This window comes from Salmo trutta, chromosome 23, assembly GCF_901001165.1.
Source record: "Salmo trutta chromosome 23, fSalTru1.1, whole genome shotgun sequence".
In the NCBI taxonomy this organism is placed as follows: domain Eukaryota; kingdom Metazoa; phylum Chordata; class Actinopteri; order Salmoniformes; family Salmonidae; genus Salmo; species Salmo trutta.
In genome coordinates, this window is record NC_042979.1 from 28,291,907 (window position 1) to 28,307,892 (window position 15,986).

A 15,986-nucleotide genomic window follows, 5' to 3' on the forward strand; every position below is an offset into this window, starting at 1 on the left:
TGATTGAGCGAGATAATGAGCCTGTCCCCCCTGGAGGAAAATTATGTGATGATTATCTTTTTTTTTGTGACAGCTGTAATCATAGAGACTTGGAAATTATACTTATTTTTCCATGATTCATAGATTCTCTCTTTGTTAAAGAACTTGTAGTCGGTGTAACACCATTCTTATCTTTTGTTATTATCAACCCCTTAGAGTGATGTGGTGTCACAGTTAAAGTTTGCTGTTGTGTCATCTTTCCATTGGAAGAATGCTGAACTAGTACATGCATTGCATAGCTTGTCAGTCTCTTCATTTAATATGTGTGTACTGTAAGTAATATGTGTGTACTGTAAGTAAGAATAGTATTTTTTACATCATGGTTTACATGAACCATCCGTGTGTAACACGCAAGCATGCACGCACGCACACACACACACACACACACACACACACACACACACCCTTCCTTTTGACTGCTGTCTCTCCCCATCAAATACACATTTCTCTCTCACTGTCAGAAAGCCTCTATTTCTTTGGTGGCAAAATGTATCTCTTTCTCCCCTTGTCCTTCTCTCTAAACCCTGATCGGACCCTCAGTCTGTGACATCTACAAAACTGATCATGAAGGGCTTGTTTTGCCATTCAAGAATAAACTACAATCATCTATCACTCCCCTCCCATCATGTTATGTTTGGGATGGAGAGATGGAGGGTTGTGATGGTAGATTTTTATTTTCACAGCCAACAGCCCGTCACTCACACTATAATACTTTCAGATGGTCTCTTGGTTTTGGTATTTGTGTTTGTCTCCATGTCTTTCACCTCACAATGGGGCTTCATAATGGGAGGATCAGCTCTTAGTGGTGGCTATAATCTGTAGTAGATATGTGATCCTTCTCTTTCTAATCCTGAATGATAAATGAAGACAACAAAGCCTGACAGGGTACTTATTGACTGTGTCAGCGATAGTTGCAACCAGGGTCTATTTAAATCCCAATGACCAGGGATCAGCCATTTAGTATTTTGTAGTATTTTATTAGGATCCCCATTAGCTACTGCTAAAGCAGCAGCTACTCTTCCACAAAACATAAAACGTTACATAATACATAACATTAATAGACAAGTACAGCACAAGGACAGAACTACATAAAAAGCCATCGGTAGGCTGCTGCAGATACAGGGAAATGTTTCCTTCACGGGGGACTAAGGACTTTATGTTCAAAGATACATATCAGCCCATTAGAAAAAGACACACAAACCACAAAATCCAAGGTTGTCCTTTACAGTTTCTCTCCATATGCCCTTAAAATAACGTAATGAGGGAAAGAGAGAGAAAGAGAAAGAAAGAGGGGGTTAGAGTGAGAAAGCAAGAGAAGGAAAGAGAGGGACAGAGGAAAAGAGGGAGAGAATAAGTGTGAGATTTTCCTCACGGGGGTTTTGGATGGAAAGAGAGACGAGAGACGGACCGTTCAGACGTTTCCACACCATAGTGCTCTAATTCAGCGACAGATGGAAGATGATGCTCACAAACAACACGTGAGGCCGAGCCTCCAGGACAGTTTTCCAGGACAAGTCGGTATGTTCTGCCAAACAGCAAGGTCATCCCCTGGGGCCTAATGACAGGCAGAGAGAAAGAGATGGATAGAGGTGCCATAATAGAAATAAAATGAAGTAGACTAGGCTATTAGAAAGAGAATCCCCATTTGGATCTATCAGAGCCATGTATTTAGACTAAATATCACTTATGATGTCCCTTGTGATTCCTGTTGTACTGACTTTCACTTCTTATGACTTGTTTAATGCAGGAGAAATGTGACCGTTTCCATTGAGAGGTCATGTGGTGACTGATGACATTGAATAGGAAGGATTGCTGCAGTTTTTCCACCTGCACTAAAAGGTCAATGTCATCATGGGAGAATCAAGGCACTATTTAGAGAGAAAACAACTGATTGTTTATCTCAATTAGAGAGTATATCTATTCAAAAGAAAAAATTATAGAAAGAATTAGTGAGAATTAGAAGAACGTTTATCGTCCTTCAACAATGTCAACAGGAATCATTCCTGTCCTGAGAGGGGATCGGTGAGGCATAAAGGACCATGTAAGCAGGGATCAGATTAAGGGCATGTAAGGTTACACTGTTATCTGGAGATAAGGCTCCAGGAGGCCCTGGCCATGTTGCTCTCCCTGCCCGATCAGAGTCACTCTGTCAGAGGGTGGGATGGGGGAATGGGGGGGGGGGGGCATACAACAGGGGCCACTGTCAGGAGGGAGGAGAATTAGAGATATGGGAGAGGAGAGGGGATAAAATACACCAGAGAGGAGATGAGAAAAGCTGTAATGGCTCCTGCTGATAGCAAGTGATACTGGAGAGGAAGAGAGCAGGAGGAGGAGGAGGAGAGACACAACCCAGTGGAGGAAGAGAGATTAAAGTCCAGTGATACAGTGGAAATACACTCTTAAACAGTCAGGGAGAAAATGGATGTTGATAATCCAATGTCCTGATGACATTGGATTAGTTCAAACTGTTGAAGTGCAGACTGGGATGATTTTTCAACCCTCAAAATTGACTAAAAATAATGATTAACAATAATGATTATGAGTACATGGCTATATACAGGGAGTACCAGTACCGAGTTGATGTGTGATGTAGTGCCTTCAAAACGTATTCACACCCGTTGACTTTTCAACATTTTGTTGTGTTACAGCCTGAATTTAAAATTTTATAAATTGAGATTTTGTGTCACTGGCCTACCCCATAATGTTAAAGTGGAATTATGTTTTTCGATAGGTTTACAAATTAATCAAAAATGAAAAGCGGAAATGTCTTTGGTCAATAAGTATTCAATCCATTTGTTATGGCAAGCCTAAATAAGTTCAGGAGTAAAAATGTGTTTAACAAGTCACATAATAAATGTGTTGTGTTCGAGAACACCTAAAGCAAGACCGATACAAGACCGAGACCAGAGGGGGGCGAGACCGAGTCAAGACCGAGACCAGAGGGGGGCGAGACCGAGTCAAGACCGAGACCAGAGGGGGGCGAGACCGAGTCAAGACCGAGACCAGAGGGGGGCGAGACCGAGTCAAGACCGAGACCAGAGGGGGGCGAGACCGAGTCAAGACCGAGACCAGCAAAATGTAAGTCCAAGTCACCATCAAAATACGAGTTCAAGATGTTTCTGTGTTCATATTTCAGAAGAACATATAATCCATTATGAACTCTTATTATGATGGTAATTTGACAAAATTACAATCACAGTATTGAATTCGACTCAGGATTAGACATTCAGAATAGTGAAAAAATGCATGCTGAGGGAAAATAGAGGCACTCTACAAATGATTACTAACCCAAAGACAGTGGGGAACAGAGAAGGGCTAACAGGTAACAGTGCATGTCAGAGCAAAAACCAAGCCATGAGGTTGAAGGAATTGTCCTTAGAGCTCTGAGACAGGATTGTGTCGAGGCAAAGATCTGGTGAAGGGTACCAAAACATTTCTGCAGCATTGAAGGTCCCCAAGAACACAGTGGCCTCCATCATTCTTAAATGGAAGAAGTTTGGAACCACCAAGAGTCTTCCTAAAGCTGACCGCATGACCAAACTGAGCAGTCAGTGGAGAAGGACCTTGGTCAAGGAGGTGACTAAGAAACCGATGGTCACTCTGACAGAGCTTCAGAGTTCCTCTGTGGAGATGTGAGAACCTTCCAGAAGGACAACCATCTCTGCATTACTCCACCAATCAGGCCTTTATGGATTAAACCACCTGACCAAGTCCTAAAGCAATTCCCTAAATCTAAATCCTAAATCCTAAAGCAACTCCCTAAATCTTTCTCAGATTATTACCAATCCCACAAGGTATTACTCCAAACACCCAGAAAAGGCTACACTCCTCGATATTATCCTCACAAATAATCCTGATAGGTATCAGTCTGGTGTTTTCTGTAATAACCTTAGTGATCACTGTTTTACAGCCTGTGTTCATAATGGCTACTCAGTGAAACGACCTGTCCTGATTTGTCATAGACGCTTGCTAAAAAACTTTAATGAGCAAGCCTTCCTTCATGAACTGGCCTCTGTAAAATGGTATAGAATCAGCTTGATCCCCTCTGTCGAAAACGCTTGGACCTTCTTTTTTGATATTTTCAATGGTATTGTTAACAAACACGCCCACATAAAGAAAATTAGAATTAAAAACAGGTTCAGCCCCTGGTTCGACCGTGATCTTGCAGAGTTACTCCACCTCAAGAATTGCATTTGCGAAAGGCTCGGCACACGCATACTCAAGCTGACTGGCTATCTTTCAGGGAAATAAGTGCACTCAGGCTATCCGGAAGGTCAAAGTTAGTTACTTTAAGGAGCAGTTCTCTCTCTGTGGGTCTAACCCCAAGTTCTGGAAAATGGTTAAAGACCTGGAGAATAAACCCTCCTCCTCACTGCTGCCCATGTCCCTTAATGTTGATGATGTGGTTGTTACTGACAAGGAGCACATGGCTGAGCTCTTTAATCACCACTTCATTAAGTCAGGATTCCTTTTTGACTCAGCTATGCCTTCTTGCCCGTCCAACAATTCCTCATCTCCCACCCCTTCTAATGTGACTATCCCCAATGCTTCTCCCTCTTTTTCCCCTGCCCACGACAAAGTTTCTTTCTGCAGGCAGTCACTGAGTCCGAGGTGCTAAAGGAGCTCCTTAAACTTCACCCCAAAAAAACATCTGACCCTATTTCTATTTTGCCCTGTTTATCAAAAGTGTTGGAAAAACCTGTCAGTAATCAACTGACTGGCTTTCTTGATGTGTATAGTATTCTCTCTGGTATGCTCAGGTTATGGATGTGTCACTGCAACCTTAAAGGTCCTCAATGATGTCACCATTACCCTTGATTCTAAGCAATATCGTGCTGCTATTTTATTGACTTGGCCAAAGCTTTTGATGCGGTAGACCATTCCATTCTTGTGGGCCGGCTAAGGAGTATTGGTGTCTCTGAGGGGTCTTTGGCCTGGTTTGCTAACTACCTCTCTCAAAGAGTGCAGTGTATAAAGTCAGAAAATCTGCTGTCTCAGCCACTGCCTGTCACCAAGGGAGTACCCCAAGGCTCGATCCTCAGCCCCACGCTTGTCTCAATTTACATCAACAACATAGCTCAGGCAGTAGGAAGCTCTCTCATCCATTTATAGGCAGATGATACAGTCATATACTCACAGTGTCTCCCGACCGTTCCTGTCTCAGCCTCCAGTATTTATGCTGCAATAGTTTATGTGCCGGGGGACTAGGGTCAGTCTGTTATATCTGGAGTATTTCTCCTGTCTCATCCGGTGTCCTGTGTGAATTTAAGTTCGGTCCCTCTAATTCTCTCTCTCTTTTCTCTCTTTCTCTCTCTCTTCTTTCGCAGGACCTGAGCCCTAGGACCATGCCTCAGGACTACCTGGCCTGATGACTCATTGCTCTCCCCAGTCCACCTGGTCATGCTGTTGCTCCAGTTTCAACTGTTCTGCCTGCGGCTATGGAACCCTGACCTGTTCACTGGACGTGCTACCTTTTCCCAGACCTGCTGTTTTGGGCTGTCTCTCTAATGCACCTGCTGTCTCTAATTCTGAATGATCGGCTATGAAAAGCTGACATTTACTCCTGAGGTGCTGTCCTATTGCACCCTCTACAACCACTGTGATTATTATATCTGACCCTGCTGGTCATCTATGAACGTTTGAACATCTTGGCCATGTTCTGTTATAATCTCCACCCGGCACAGCCAGAAGAGGACTGGCCACCCCTCAGAGCCTGATTCCTTTCTAGGTTTCTTCCTAGGTTCTGGCCTTTCTAGGGAGTTTTTCCTAGCCACCGTGCTTCAACATCTGCATTTCGTGCTGTTTGGGGTTTTAGGCTAGGTTTCTGTAGAGCACTTTGTGACATCGGCTGATGTAAGAAGGGCTTTATAAATAAATGTGATTGATTGATGGATTGAGCTGACCTCTCCTATGAACACCTCCAAAACAAAGATCATGCGATTTGGTAAAAATAATGTCCTTCTTCCCACAGGTGTTATTACTACCTCTGAGGGTTTTGAGCTTGAGGTAGTCACCTCATTACAAGTACTTGGGAGTATGGCTAGACGGTGCACTGTCCTTCTCTCAGCATCGAATAGTCCCCACGATATGCAACTTTTCAGTGAAGTCAGGAACCAATACACGCAGTCAGTCACGAAAGCAAAGGCTAGTTTTTTCAAACAGAAATTTGCATCCTGTAGCTCTAACTCCAAAAAGTTTTGGGACACTGTAAAGTCCATGGAGAATAAGAGCACCTCCTCCCAGCTGCCCACTGCACTGAGGCTAAGTAACACTGTCACCACCGATAAATCCACGGTAATCTAGAATTTCAATATGCATTTCTCTACGGCTGGCCATGCTTTCCTCCTGGCTACCCTAACCCCGGCCAACAGCTCCGCACCCCCCGCAGCTACTTGCCCAAGCCTCCCCAGCTTCTCCTTCACCCAAATCCAGATAGCAGATGTTCTGAAAGAGTTGCAAAACCTGGACCTGTACAAATCAGCTTGGCTAGACAATCTGGACCCTCTCTTTCTAAAATGATCTGCCGCCATTGTTGCAACCCCTATTACCAGTCTGTTCAACCTCTCTTTCGTATCGTCTGAGATCCCTAAAGATTGGAAAGCTGCCGCGGTCATCCCCCTCTTCAAAGGGGGTGATACTCTAGACCCAAACTGTTACAGACCTATATCCATCCTGCCCTGCCTTTCTAAAGTCTTCGAAAGCCAAGTTAATAAACAGATCGCTGACCATTTCAAATCCCACCGTATCTTCTCCGCTGTGCAATCCGATTTCCGAGCTGGTCACAGATGCACCTCAGCCACTCTCAAGGTACTAAACGATATCATAACCGCCATCGATAAAAGACAGTACTGTGCAGCCATCTTCATTGACCTGGCCAAGGCTTTCGACTCTGTCAATCACTGTATTCTTATCGGCAGACTCAACAGCCTTGGTTTCTCAAATGACTGCCTCGCCTGGTTCACCAACTACTTCTCAGACAGAGTTCAGTGTGTCAAATCGGAGGGCCTGTTGTCCGGACCAGTCTCTATGGGGGTACCACAGGGTTCAATTCTCGGGCCGACTCTCTTCTCTGTATATATATCAACGATGTCGCTCTTGCTGCAGGTGATTCCCTGATCCACCTCTACGCAGACGACACCATTCTGTATACATCTGGCCCTTCTTTGGACACTGTTTTAACAAACCTCCAAACGAGCTTCATTGCCATACAACTCTCCTTCCGTGGCCTCCAACTGCTCTTAAACGCTAGTAAAACTAAGTGCATGCTTTTCAACCGTTCGCTGCCCGCACCCGCCCGCCCGACTAGCATCACAACTCTGGACGGTTCTGACTTAGAATATGTGGACAACTACAAATACCTATGTGTCTCCATAGACTGTAAACTCTCCTTCCAGACTCATATTAAACATCTCCAATCCAAAATTAAATCTAGAATCGGCTTCCTACTTCGCAACAAAGCCTCTTTCACTCATGCCTCCAAACATACCCTTGTAAAACTGACTATCCTACCAATCCTCGACTTCGGCAATGTCATTTACAAAATAGCCTCCAACACTCTACTCAGCAAACTGGATGCAGTCTATCACAGTGCCATCCGTTTTGTTCTCTGCTGCCAATGACTGGAACAAATTGCAAAAATCGCTGAAGCTGGAGACTTATATTTCTCTCACTAACTTTAAACATCAGCTATCTGAGCAGCTAACCGATCACTGCAGCTGTACATAGCCCATCTGTAAATAGCCCATCCAATCTACCTACCAATCTACCTACCATCCCCATATTGTATGTATTTACTTTTATGCTCTTTTGCACACCAGTATTTCCACTTGCACATCATCATCTGCACGTCTATCACTCCAGTGTTAATGTGCTAAATTGTAATTACTTCGCTACTATGGCCTATTTATTTCCTTACCTTCTCACGCCATTTGCACACACTGTTTATTCCATGTGTAACTCTGTGTTGTTGTTTGTGTCGCACTGCTTTGCTTTATCTTGGCCAGGTCGCAGGTGTAAATGAGAACTTGTTTTCAACTAGCCTACCTGGTTAAATAAAGGTGAAAAAAAAAAACATATCAAAGCTGCAGGCTAAAGTTAAATCTAGACTTGGTTTCCTGTATTGTAATCGCTCCTCTTTCACCCCAGATGCCAAACTAACCCTGATTCAGATGGCCATCATACCCATGCTAGATTACGGAGACATAATTTATAGATCGGCAGGTAAGGGTGCTCTCGAACGGCTAGATGTTCTTTACCATTCCACAATCAGATTTGCCACCAATGCTCCTTACAGGACACATCACTGCACTCTATACTCCTCTGTAAACTGGTCATCTCTGTATACCCGTCGCAAGACCCACTGGTTGATGCTTATTTATAAAACCCTCTTAGGCCTCACTCTCGGTTCTGGGGGGGCAGGGGGGCCAGTGACAACAATTTTGGACCCCCTTGTGGCCCCCCTAAATGTGGAGTATGAAATAATTTTTACATAACAAATTTTTGCTATCGTTCTTTTTTTACATCCGTTATTAGACAGTGGCAACGATGATGATTATGAACATGGTCTTTTGCCTGCTAATGCAGTGAAGAAAACGATATGGCAACAATAACGTCTAATGTAACTGGCCACTCTAACAGTACAACTGGCCCCAGCTTGGCCCCCCCAGTTGAAATGGTCTAGAACCGCCACTGCAGCCCTCATCCTCCACATACAACACCCGTTCTGCCAGTCACATTCTGTTAAAGGTCCCCAAAGCACACACATCCCGGGGTCGCTACGCTTTTCAAATCTCTGCAGCTAGCGACTGCAACAAACACTCAAACTGGACAGTTTTATCTCAATCTCTTCATTCAAAGACTCAATCATGGACCCTCTTACTGACAGTTGTGGCTGCTTTGTGTGATGTATTGGTGTCTCTACCTTCTTGCCCTTTGTGATGTTGTCTGTGCCCAATAAAGTTTGTACCATGTTGTGTGCTACCATGTTGTTGTCATGTTGTGTTGCTGCCATGCTTTGTTGTTGTCTTAGGTCTCTCTTTATGTAGTGTTGTCTCTCTTGTTGGGATGTGTGTTTTATCCTATATTTATATTGTTTTAATTTTTTATTTTTAAACACAGAACCCCGTCCCCGCAGGAGGCCTTTCACCTTTTGGTAGGCCGTCATTGTAAATAAGAATTTAATCGTAACTGACTTGCCAAGTTAAATAAAGGTTACATAAAATAAAATAAAAATACATAAAATAAAATAAAAATAGAGTGGCCACACGGTGTGGCGGGGCGGTGCTGTGTGGGGCGGTGTGGTGGGGGCGGTGCTGTGTGGGGCGGTGTGGCGGGGGCGGTGCTGTGTGGGGCGGTGTGGCGGGGGCGGTGCTGTGTGGGGCGGTGTGGTGGGGGCTGTGCTGTGTGGGGCGGTGTGGCGGGGGCGGTGCTGTGTGGGGCGGTGTGGCGGGGGCGGTGCTGTGTGGGGCGGTGTGGCGGGGGCGGTGCTGTGTGGGGCGGTGTGGTGGGGGCGGTGCTGTGTGGGGCGGTGTGGTGGGGGCGGTGCTGTGTGGGGCGGTGTGGTGGGGGCGGTGCTGTGTGGGGCGGTGTGGTGGGGGCGGTGCTGTGTGGGGCGGTGTGGTGGGGCAGTGCTGTGTGGGGCGGTGTGGTGGGGGTGGTGCTGTGTGGGGCGGTGTGGGGCGGTGTGTTGGGGACGGTGCTGTGTGGGGCGGTGTGGTGGGGACAGTGCTGTGTGGGGCGGTGCTGTGTGGGGCGGTGTGGGGTGGTGTGGTGGGGGCAGTTCTGTGTGGGGCGGTGTGGTGGGAGCAGTGCTGTGTGGGGCGGTGTGGTGGGGGCAGTGCTGTGTGGGGCGGTGTGGTGGGGTGGTGCTGTGTGGGGTGGTGTGGTGCGGTGTGGTGGGGACGGTGCTGTGTGGGGCGGTGTGGTGGGGACAGTGCTGTGTGGGGCGGTGTGGTGGGGGCAGTGCTGTGTGGGGCGGTGTGGTGGGGGCAGTGCTGTGTGGGGCGGTGTGGTGGGGACAGTGCTGGTGGGGCGGTGTGGTGGGGCAGTGCTGTGTGGGGCGGTGTGGTGGGGGCAGTGCTGTGTGGGGCGGTGTGGTGGGGGCAGTGCTGTGTGGGGCGGTGTGGTGGGGGCGGTGCTGTGTGGGGCGGTGTGGTGGGGGCGGTGCTGTGTGGGGCGGTGTGGTGGGGGCAGTGCTGTGTGGGGCGGTGTGGTGGGGGCGGTGCTGTGTGGGGTGGTGTGGTGGGGGCAGCTGTGTGGGGTGGTGTGGTGGGGGCAGTGCTGTGTGGGGCGGTGTGGTGGGGCGGTGCTGTGTGGGGTGGTGTGGTGGGGGCAGTGCTGTGTGGGGTGGTGTGGTGGGGCAGTGCGGTGTGGGGCGGTGTGGTGGGGCAGTGCTGTGTGGGGCGGTGTGGTGGGGGCGGTGCTGTGTGGGGCGGTGTGGTGGGGGCGGTGCTGTGTGGGGCGGTGTGGTGGGGCGGTGCTGTGTGGGGCGGTGTGGTGGGGGCAGTGCTGTGTGGGGCGGTGTGGTGGGGGTGGTGCTGTGTGGGGCGGTGTGGTGGGGGCGGTGCTGTGTGGGGCGGTGTGGGGTGGGCGGTGCTGTGTGGGGCGGTGTGGGGTGGGCGGTGCTGTGTGGGGCGGTGTGGTGTGGTGGGGGCGGTGCTGTGTGGGGCGGTGTGGGGTGGGCGGTGCTGTGTGGGGCGGTGTGGTGGGGGCAGTGCTGTGTGGGGTGGTGTGGGGTGGTGTGGTGGGGGCAGTGCTGTGTGGGGCGGTGTGGGGCTGTGTGGTGGGGGCAGTGCTACGTGGGGCGGTGTGGGGTGGTGTGGTGGGGACAGTGCTGTGTGAGGCGGTGTGTGGTGGTGTGGTGGGGGCAGTGCTGTGTGGGGTGGTGTGGGGCTGTGTGGTGGGGGCAGTGCTGTGTGGGGCGGTGTGGGGTGGTGTGGTGGGGGCAGTGCTGTGTGGGGCGGTGTGGGGTGGTGTTGGTGGGGGCAGTGCTGTGTGGGGCGGTTTGGGGTGGTGTTGGTGGGGGCAGTGCTGTGTGGGGCGGTGTGGGGTGGTGTGTTGGGGGCAGTGCTGTGTGGGGTGGTGCGGTGGGGGTGGTGCGGTGTGGGGCTGTGTGGTGCGGCAGGTGTCTCACCGTGATAATACACACTCTGACTTTTAATCAAGCCAGCGCTTGTCAGCAACACCATGTTCCGCTGTCCTCCCTATATGCACACACACACACACACGAGGTTAAACTGTGATGTATGACTAAGCTGGTAATTGCAGCTTATCTGCCAGAACAGCTAAAAGTAACTATATCCCCTCTTCCTTCCTCCTTTTCTCTTTCTCTCTCATCCTCCTCTCCTCACTTCCCCTCCTTCTCTCCTTTGCTTTCCTTCCTTCCCTCTTCTTTTCCTGCTCTCCATCTTTCCTCTGTTCTGCTCTCTTTGCCTTCTTCTCTTCACCTCCCTTGTCCTCTCCTTATTCTCTTCCATAATAATGGTATGAGAGGTTAGAGCTGTTTATTATGTTTGTTAAGTCACTGTTATGACATTGATATGTAGCTTCATAACATAGGGTTGTTTTGCAGCTCATCTCAACTCTCTGTCCAACAGCGACAGTCAAAGCATCCCAGTTTAACTCTGAGAAATGTATAAGAGCAGCTCTCTTCTGATAAATGTGTATGCATTCAGACACACACACGACCCTAAATTAACAATAAAGCTTTTAACCTTGGACCCTTGATATCCAAAGTAGCCTGCTTCTAAAAATGGCTCATCAAGATAATGTGTTATTGGTTTGTTTGATGTGCGATGTGGTTTAATACTCCAAATCAATGTACGAATAATTTAAAGTATTAATACATTCTAATCTAAATGTAAGCATGAACTGGAAGGATATCTCTTCAAGATATGGAATGACTTTGATATTACAGTGCTATTTGTGGGAACTCAAGTCTCAAGAACTCAAATCTTATTAAAATCTAATTAATGTCAATATCAATGTATGGATATTTCAGTGTAATGGTGAACTGGAGTGGCTTTTCTTGTTAGGTTGAGACGTGACTGATGCCGATATCGTCCACTTCTCTTCATTGCGTCCCCCCCACCACCCTCCTAGCATTCTCCCTCACAGCAGACCCTGTTTAGTTCTGTATAATTTAACTGATTAGAAAATTAAATGAATTATCAGCTCCAATGAGTGCTTTATCATGCGGCTCAGTTTTATTACAAAAAAATAGTTTGATACAAATAAATATAGATAACAGCAATGAACATGTATTTAGCATACTCTATTGAACACTTGCCTCCGGCCACAGTCCCAAAACGACACACATCGTCTCACAAAATAAATAGAAAGAAACATTCCATTTTTCTACACCCTTCCTTGTAAAGAACGTGAACCAAAACACCCTGCTAACACCCTCACAGGTGTGTTTTCACTGGCATTCATATAATCACACAACTTAGACAACATAAAGACGGAATCAAACCAATAGCAGAACTGCCCACAAACACAAAATAACACTTTATTAAGCTTGAGCGCCAGCCACAATTCATTTAACATATAGTGAAGAAAAAAAACTAATGAGGTAAAAAATAAATCAATCTCTTTAAATTCAAAAAGGAGTACAGAACAGAACATTATGGCAATCCTCAGGATTTTTTTCTGTAATCAGTCTCATGGTAGATTTGGCAGCCAGTGATGGGTGGTCCCCATTAGCTAGGTGGTAGATATAGGAGGTGGAGAGATAGATAGAGAGAGCTCAGCCAGTGAAGCAGAAATCCTCCACACTGTTCACCTTGATCCTCTGCAGCTCCTGCCGGTCCAGCAGCCGGTACTGGAACGCCACCCGGTTGACAAACCTACCGCTGGACACCATTCTCACCACCGTGTTGTCACAACCTATCTTCATCTGGGCTGAAGGATGAGGAAAGGAGAAAGAGAAAAAAACTGGCAGACATGAATAACAGGTTGGAGAGTGTGTCAGCAAAAATAAGACTTTCCATTCAACAATGGATCATAAAGATTTACTCTTAGGCTGCATTTATACAGGCAACCCTATTCTGATCTTTTTTCAGTAATTGGTCTTTTGACCAATTAGATCAGCTCTGAAAAAGATCTGATGTGAAAAGATCTGATGTGATTGGTCAAAAGACCAATTAGTGGGAAAAAAGATCAGAATTGGGCTGCCTATGTAGGCTTAGATATACAGTATTAGGATGGTGATGGTGTGGGTAGTAAAGCTCTACTCTAGTCAGCATGGTGATGGTGTGGGTAGTAAAGCTCTACTCTAGTCAGCATGGTGATGGTGTGGGTAGTAAAGCTCAACTCTAGTCAGCATGGTGATGGTGTGGGTAGTAAAGCTCTACTCTAGTCAGCATGGTGATGGTGTGGGTAGTAAAGCTCTACTCTAGTCAGCATGGTGATGGTGTGGGTAGTAAAGCTCTACTCTAGTCAGCATGGTGATGGTGTGGGTAGTAAAGCTCTACTCTAGTCAGCATAGTGATGGTGTGGGTAGTAAAGCTCTACTCTAGTCAGCATGGTGATGATGGTGGTGATGCTGATGGTGTGGATGATGGTGTGGATGTGGGTGCTGCTCACCGGGGCCATTGAAGTTGTAGCAGAGGTCAGCTACTGGGAACATCTTAGACGGGTCCATCCCGTTCCCTCCCAGCAGCTCCACAAAGTCCCCTGCTCCAGCACAGCCTGGCATGGACTTCTAGAGAGAAAGAGATCAGCTCAGTGGATTAACAAGCATTTTTACTTCCCTTCATACCCTTCTTTTTTCTGTCTTTACACATATCCCTCTGATGACTCAAAGCATCCCCTCATCATCACTGGGAGCTAACACAAGTCTTTAGGTCTTTGGCAGGGTAGTTCACTAAACCACATCCGTTACAACTGCCTAAACATCTAAGCCCCCTTTACTCAAATCTGGACCTTGAAGCCAGAAGCCCTGCTGTTTTCTTTATTCTTGCCCTCTAATCAGGAACTGTTTGATTTAGACCTGTGATGCATGGTGAGTGGAATCTCTGGCCAATCAGTGAGTGGCATTAATCAACCAAATAACAGTGCTGCAGACCTCCAGGCTCAGATGTGAGTAGCTCTGTTCTATGTGGTGATGTCCCTGCTCAGGGCTCACCTTGATGGGGAAGTCGTTGAGGTGTCCCAGGCTGAGCTCAGCAATCTTGATCTCCACGGGGTAGATGATGGAGAAGCTGCAGTTCCTGTGCTGCTGGGGTATCACCATGGTGAAGCTGCCCTCTGGTGTCTGGGAGATGATATTACAGGCTGTGGGGGGGTGGGTGGGTAGGGTGGTATGAGTGTCTGTAGACTTTTCATACATGTTGATCTTCATATAGCACAGCATTTATCAATTTACAGTACTTGTGTAAAATTGTTTAGTAAACAAATGCAAAACACACACACACACACACACACACACACACACACACACACACACACACACAGAAACATGTACGACTTAGAAGTAGGCAGCTTTGTGCTTGGTACATATGCCAGCTAGAGAACACACACTGCTAGGTGCTTGAAATGCCTTCACTCTCTGTACCATAACAGGTACCCTATCTATTAAGCGTATTTAGCCAGCAACCGAAAGGTCGCTGGTTTGATTCCCTGAGCCGACTAGGTGGAAAATCTGCCGATGTGTCCATGAGCAAGGCACTTAACCTTTATTGCTCCTGTAAGTCGCTCTGGATGAGAGCATCTGCTAGATGACTAAAATGTAGTAAAACATCCCTGCTGCGCGCCCTTGATCTTAATACTTAGTTGAGATACACATGCTTAGCCACAACTTACTCTGAAATCTCTCATTAACATGATCCAGCGACAATAATATTATTACAGACAGTATTGGCATGCATCACTACCCTCGCATTATAACACTTTTGTACAACCTAAAGTGTTACTAAATCATTAACACACTACCCTGGCATTATAGCATGTGATAAAGCATTAAAACAGTACATTGGCATCCTGCCCAATGTTAGCACACTTAATGGATGAGACAGGCATTAGGGTCTATCATCAATGATAGCTGTTAAAGTACTCCAGCACACACATTTAACTCAGCATGTTTATCTATACATCGAGTCACTATTGTCGGACGCTATATTCGGACACTAAGTATATAAGTAAAACCCTCAATGCCATTAACAGTAAGACTGGCCATCAGGCTGGTGCAGGTCTCTACTCACGGAAAGGGTTGATGGGTTTCCTGACAGTCAGCGTGAAGGAGCTGCCGATGGTGTGAACGCGGAAGAACACCATTGCAACGTTCTGAGATGACCGTACGGTTCTCCTGACAGTCCCGGAGTCGCAGTAGTCTACGTAGCGTTCCATCAGCGGCACGGCGTGATCCTGGGAACTAGGGAACTTCTCTCCCTTCATCACCCAGCCATCAAACACCTGGAAGAGCAGAGGGAGAGAGGAGAAAGGAGAGGGGAGAGAGGAGAGAGATGTGGACTTAATCAAAACCATTCAATCAAACCCAGTTATCTCTGTAAGCAAAATGGCCAGGATTCCAATAAATGCAGATGAACAACCTGTGCACTGTGATTGACTTTTGAAGGTGATTTCCGTTTAAGCCGGTGTTTTAATCAGGAAGTGACTCTCTGTTATGTCAGTCTGTGTTTAAATCCAGGGTGGGACTTAACTGTAACCTTAGCACAGATTTACAGAGTAAAGTAAGAAAACAACACAGGAAAATACTTGATTTTCCCCCTGGTGACGGCATCTGTTAAGTGGCTATATATTTTAGTGGTAGGCTGAGGGTGTGAGGTGAGGGATTATGCCTGGCCTTGGGTGCTCTCGGCTGGGGAAGAGGACTACTCAGACCTGGGCACAAATTACAACAACAGAATCTGCCAGAAGTTTCATTCCGTCAATGTTCCAGAAATGCCCCTCTATCCCTGGACCTGGTGGTGCTGATGTCAGATAAGGTG

General features: G+C 47.0%; 2 protein-coding genes across 3 annotated transcripts in view; both read right to left on the reverse strand.

Annotated features, from left to right (window-relative positions):
• Window positions 1–2,112: 2,112 nt before the first annotated feature.
• Window positions 2,113–11,225, reverse strand: LOC115160288 (early nodulin-75-like). The gene is made up of 3 exons (XM_029710650.1): window positions 10,319–11,225; window positions 9,305–10,232; window positions 2,113–2,239 (listed from the first exon to the last, which is right to left on the reverse strand). The coding sequence occupies exons 1-3, from the start codon at window positions 11,223–11,225 to the stop codon at window positions 2,113–2,115; spliced, it is 1,962 nt and encodes a 653-aa protein (XP_029566510.1).
• A 995-nt stretch (window positions 11,226–12,220) lies between these two features.
• LOC115159729 (corticotropin-releasing factor-binding protein) overlaps window positions 12,221–15,986 on the reverse strand; it is a 38,019-nt gene continuing 34,253 nt past the window's right edge. For both annotated transcript variants that reach the window (XM_029709741.1, XM_029709740.1), the window contains 4 exons: window positions 15,240–15,450; window positions 14,165–14,313; window positions 13,624–13,741; window positions 12,221–12,939 (listed from right to left, as the gene is read on the reverse strand). In XM_029709741.1, coding sequence (XP_029565601.1) covers window positions 12,785–12,939; window positions 13,624–13,741; window positions 14,165–14,313; window positions 15,240–15,450 — 633 coding nt within the window. In that variant the 3' untranslated portion in view covers window positions 12,221–12,784. The remainder of the gene's footprint in view (window positions 12,940–13,623; window positions 13,742–14,164; window positions 14,314–15,239; window positions 15,451–15,986) is intronic.

Bases quoted from the DNA above. Each gene is read 5' to 3' on its own strand.
- LOC115160288 (XM_029710650.1), bottom strand. From the start codon at position 11,225: ATGGTGTTGCTGACAAGCGCTGGCTTGATTAAAAGTCAGAGTGTGTAT. The intron at 10,233-10,318 runs GCACTGCCCCCA...CGCCCCACACAG, and splicing joins CCACCACACCGCCCCACACA to CACTGCCCCCACCACACCGC. The intron at 2,240-9,304 runs GTGTGGCCACTC...CCCTCCTGACAG, and splicing joins CAGCACCGCCCCGCCACACC to TGGCCCCTGTTGTATGCCCC.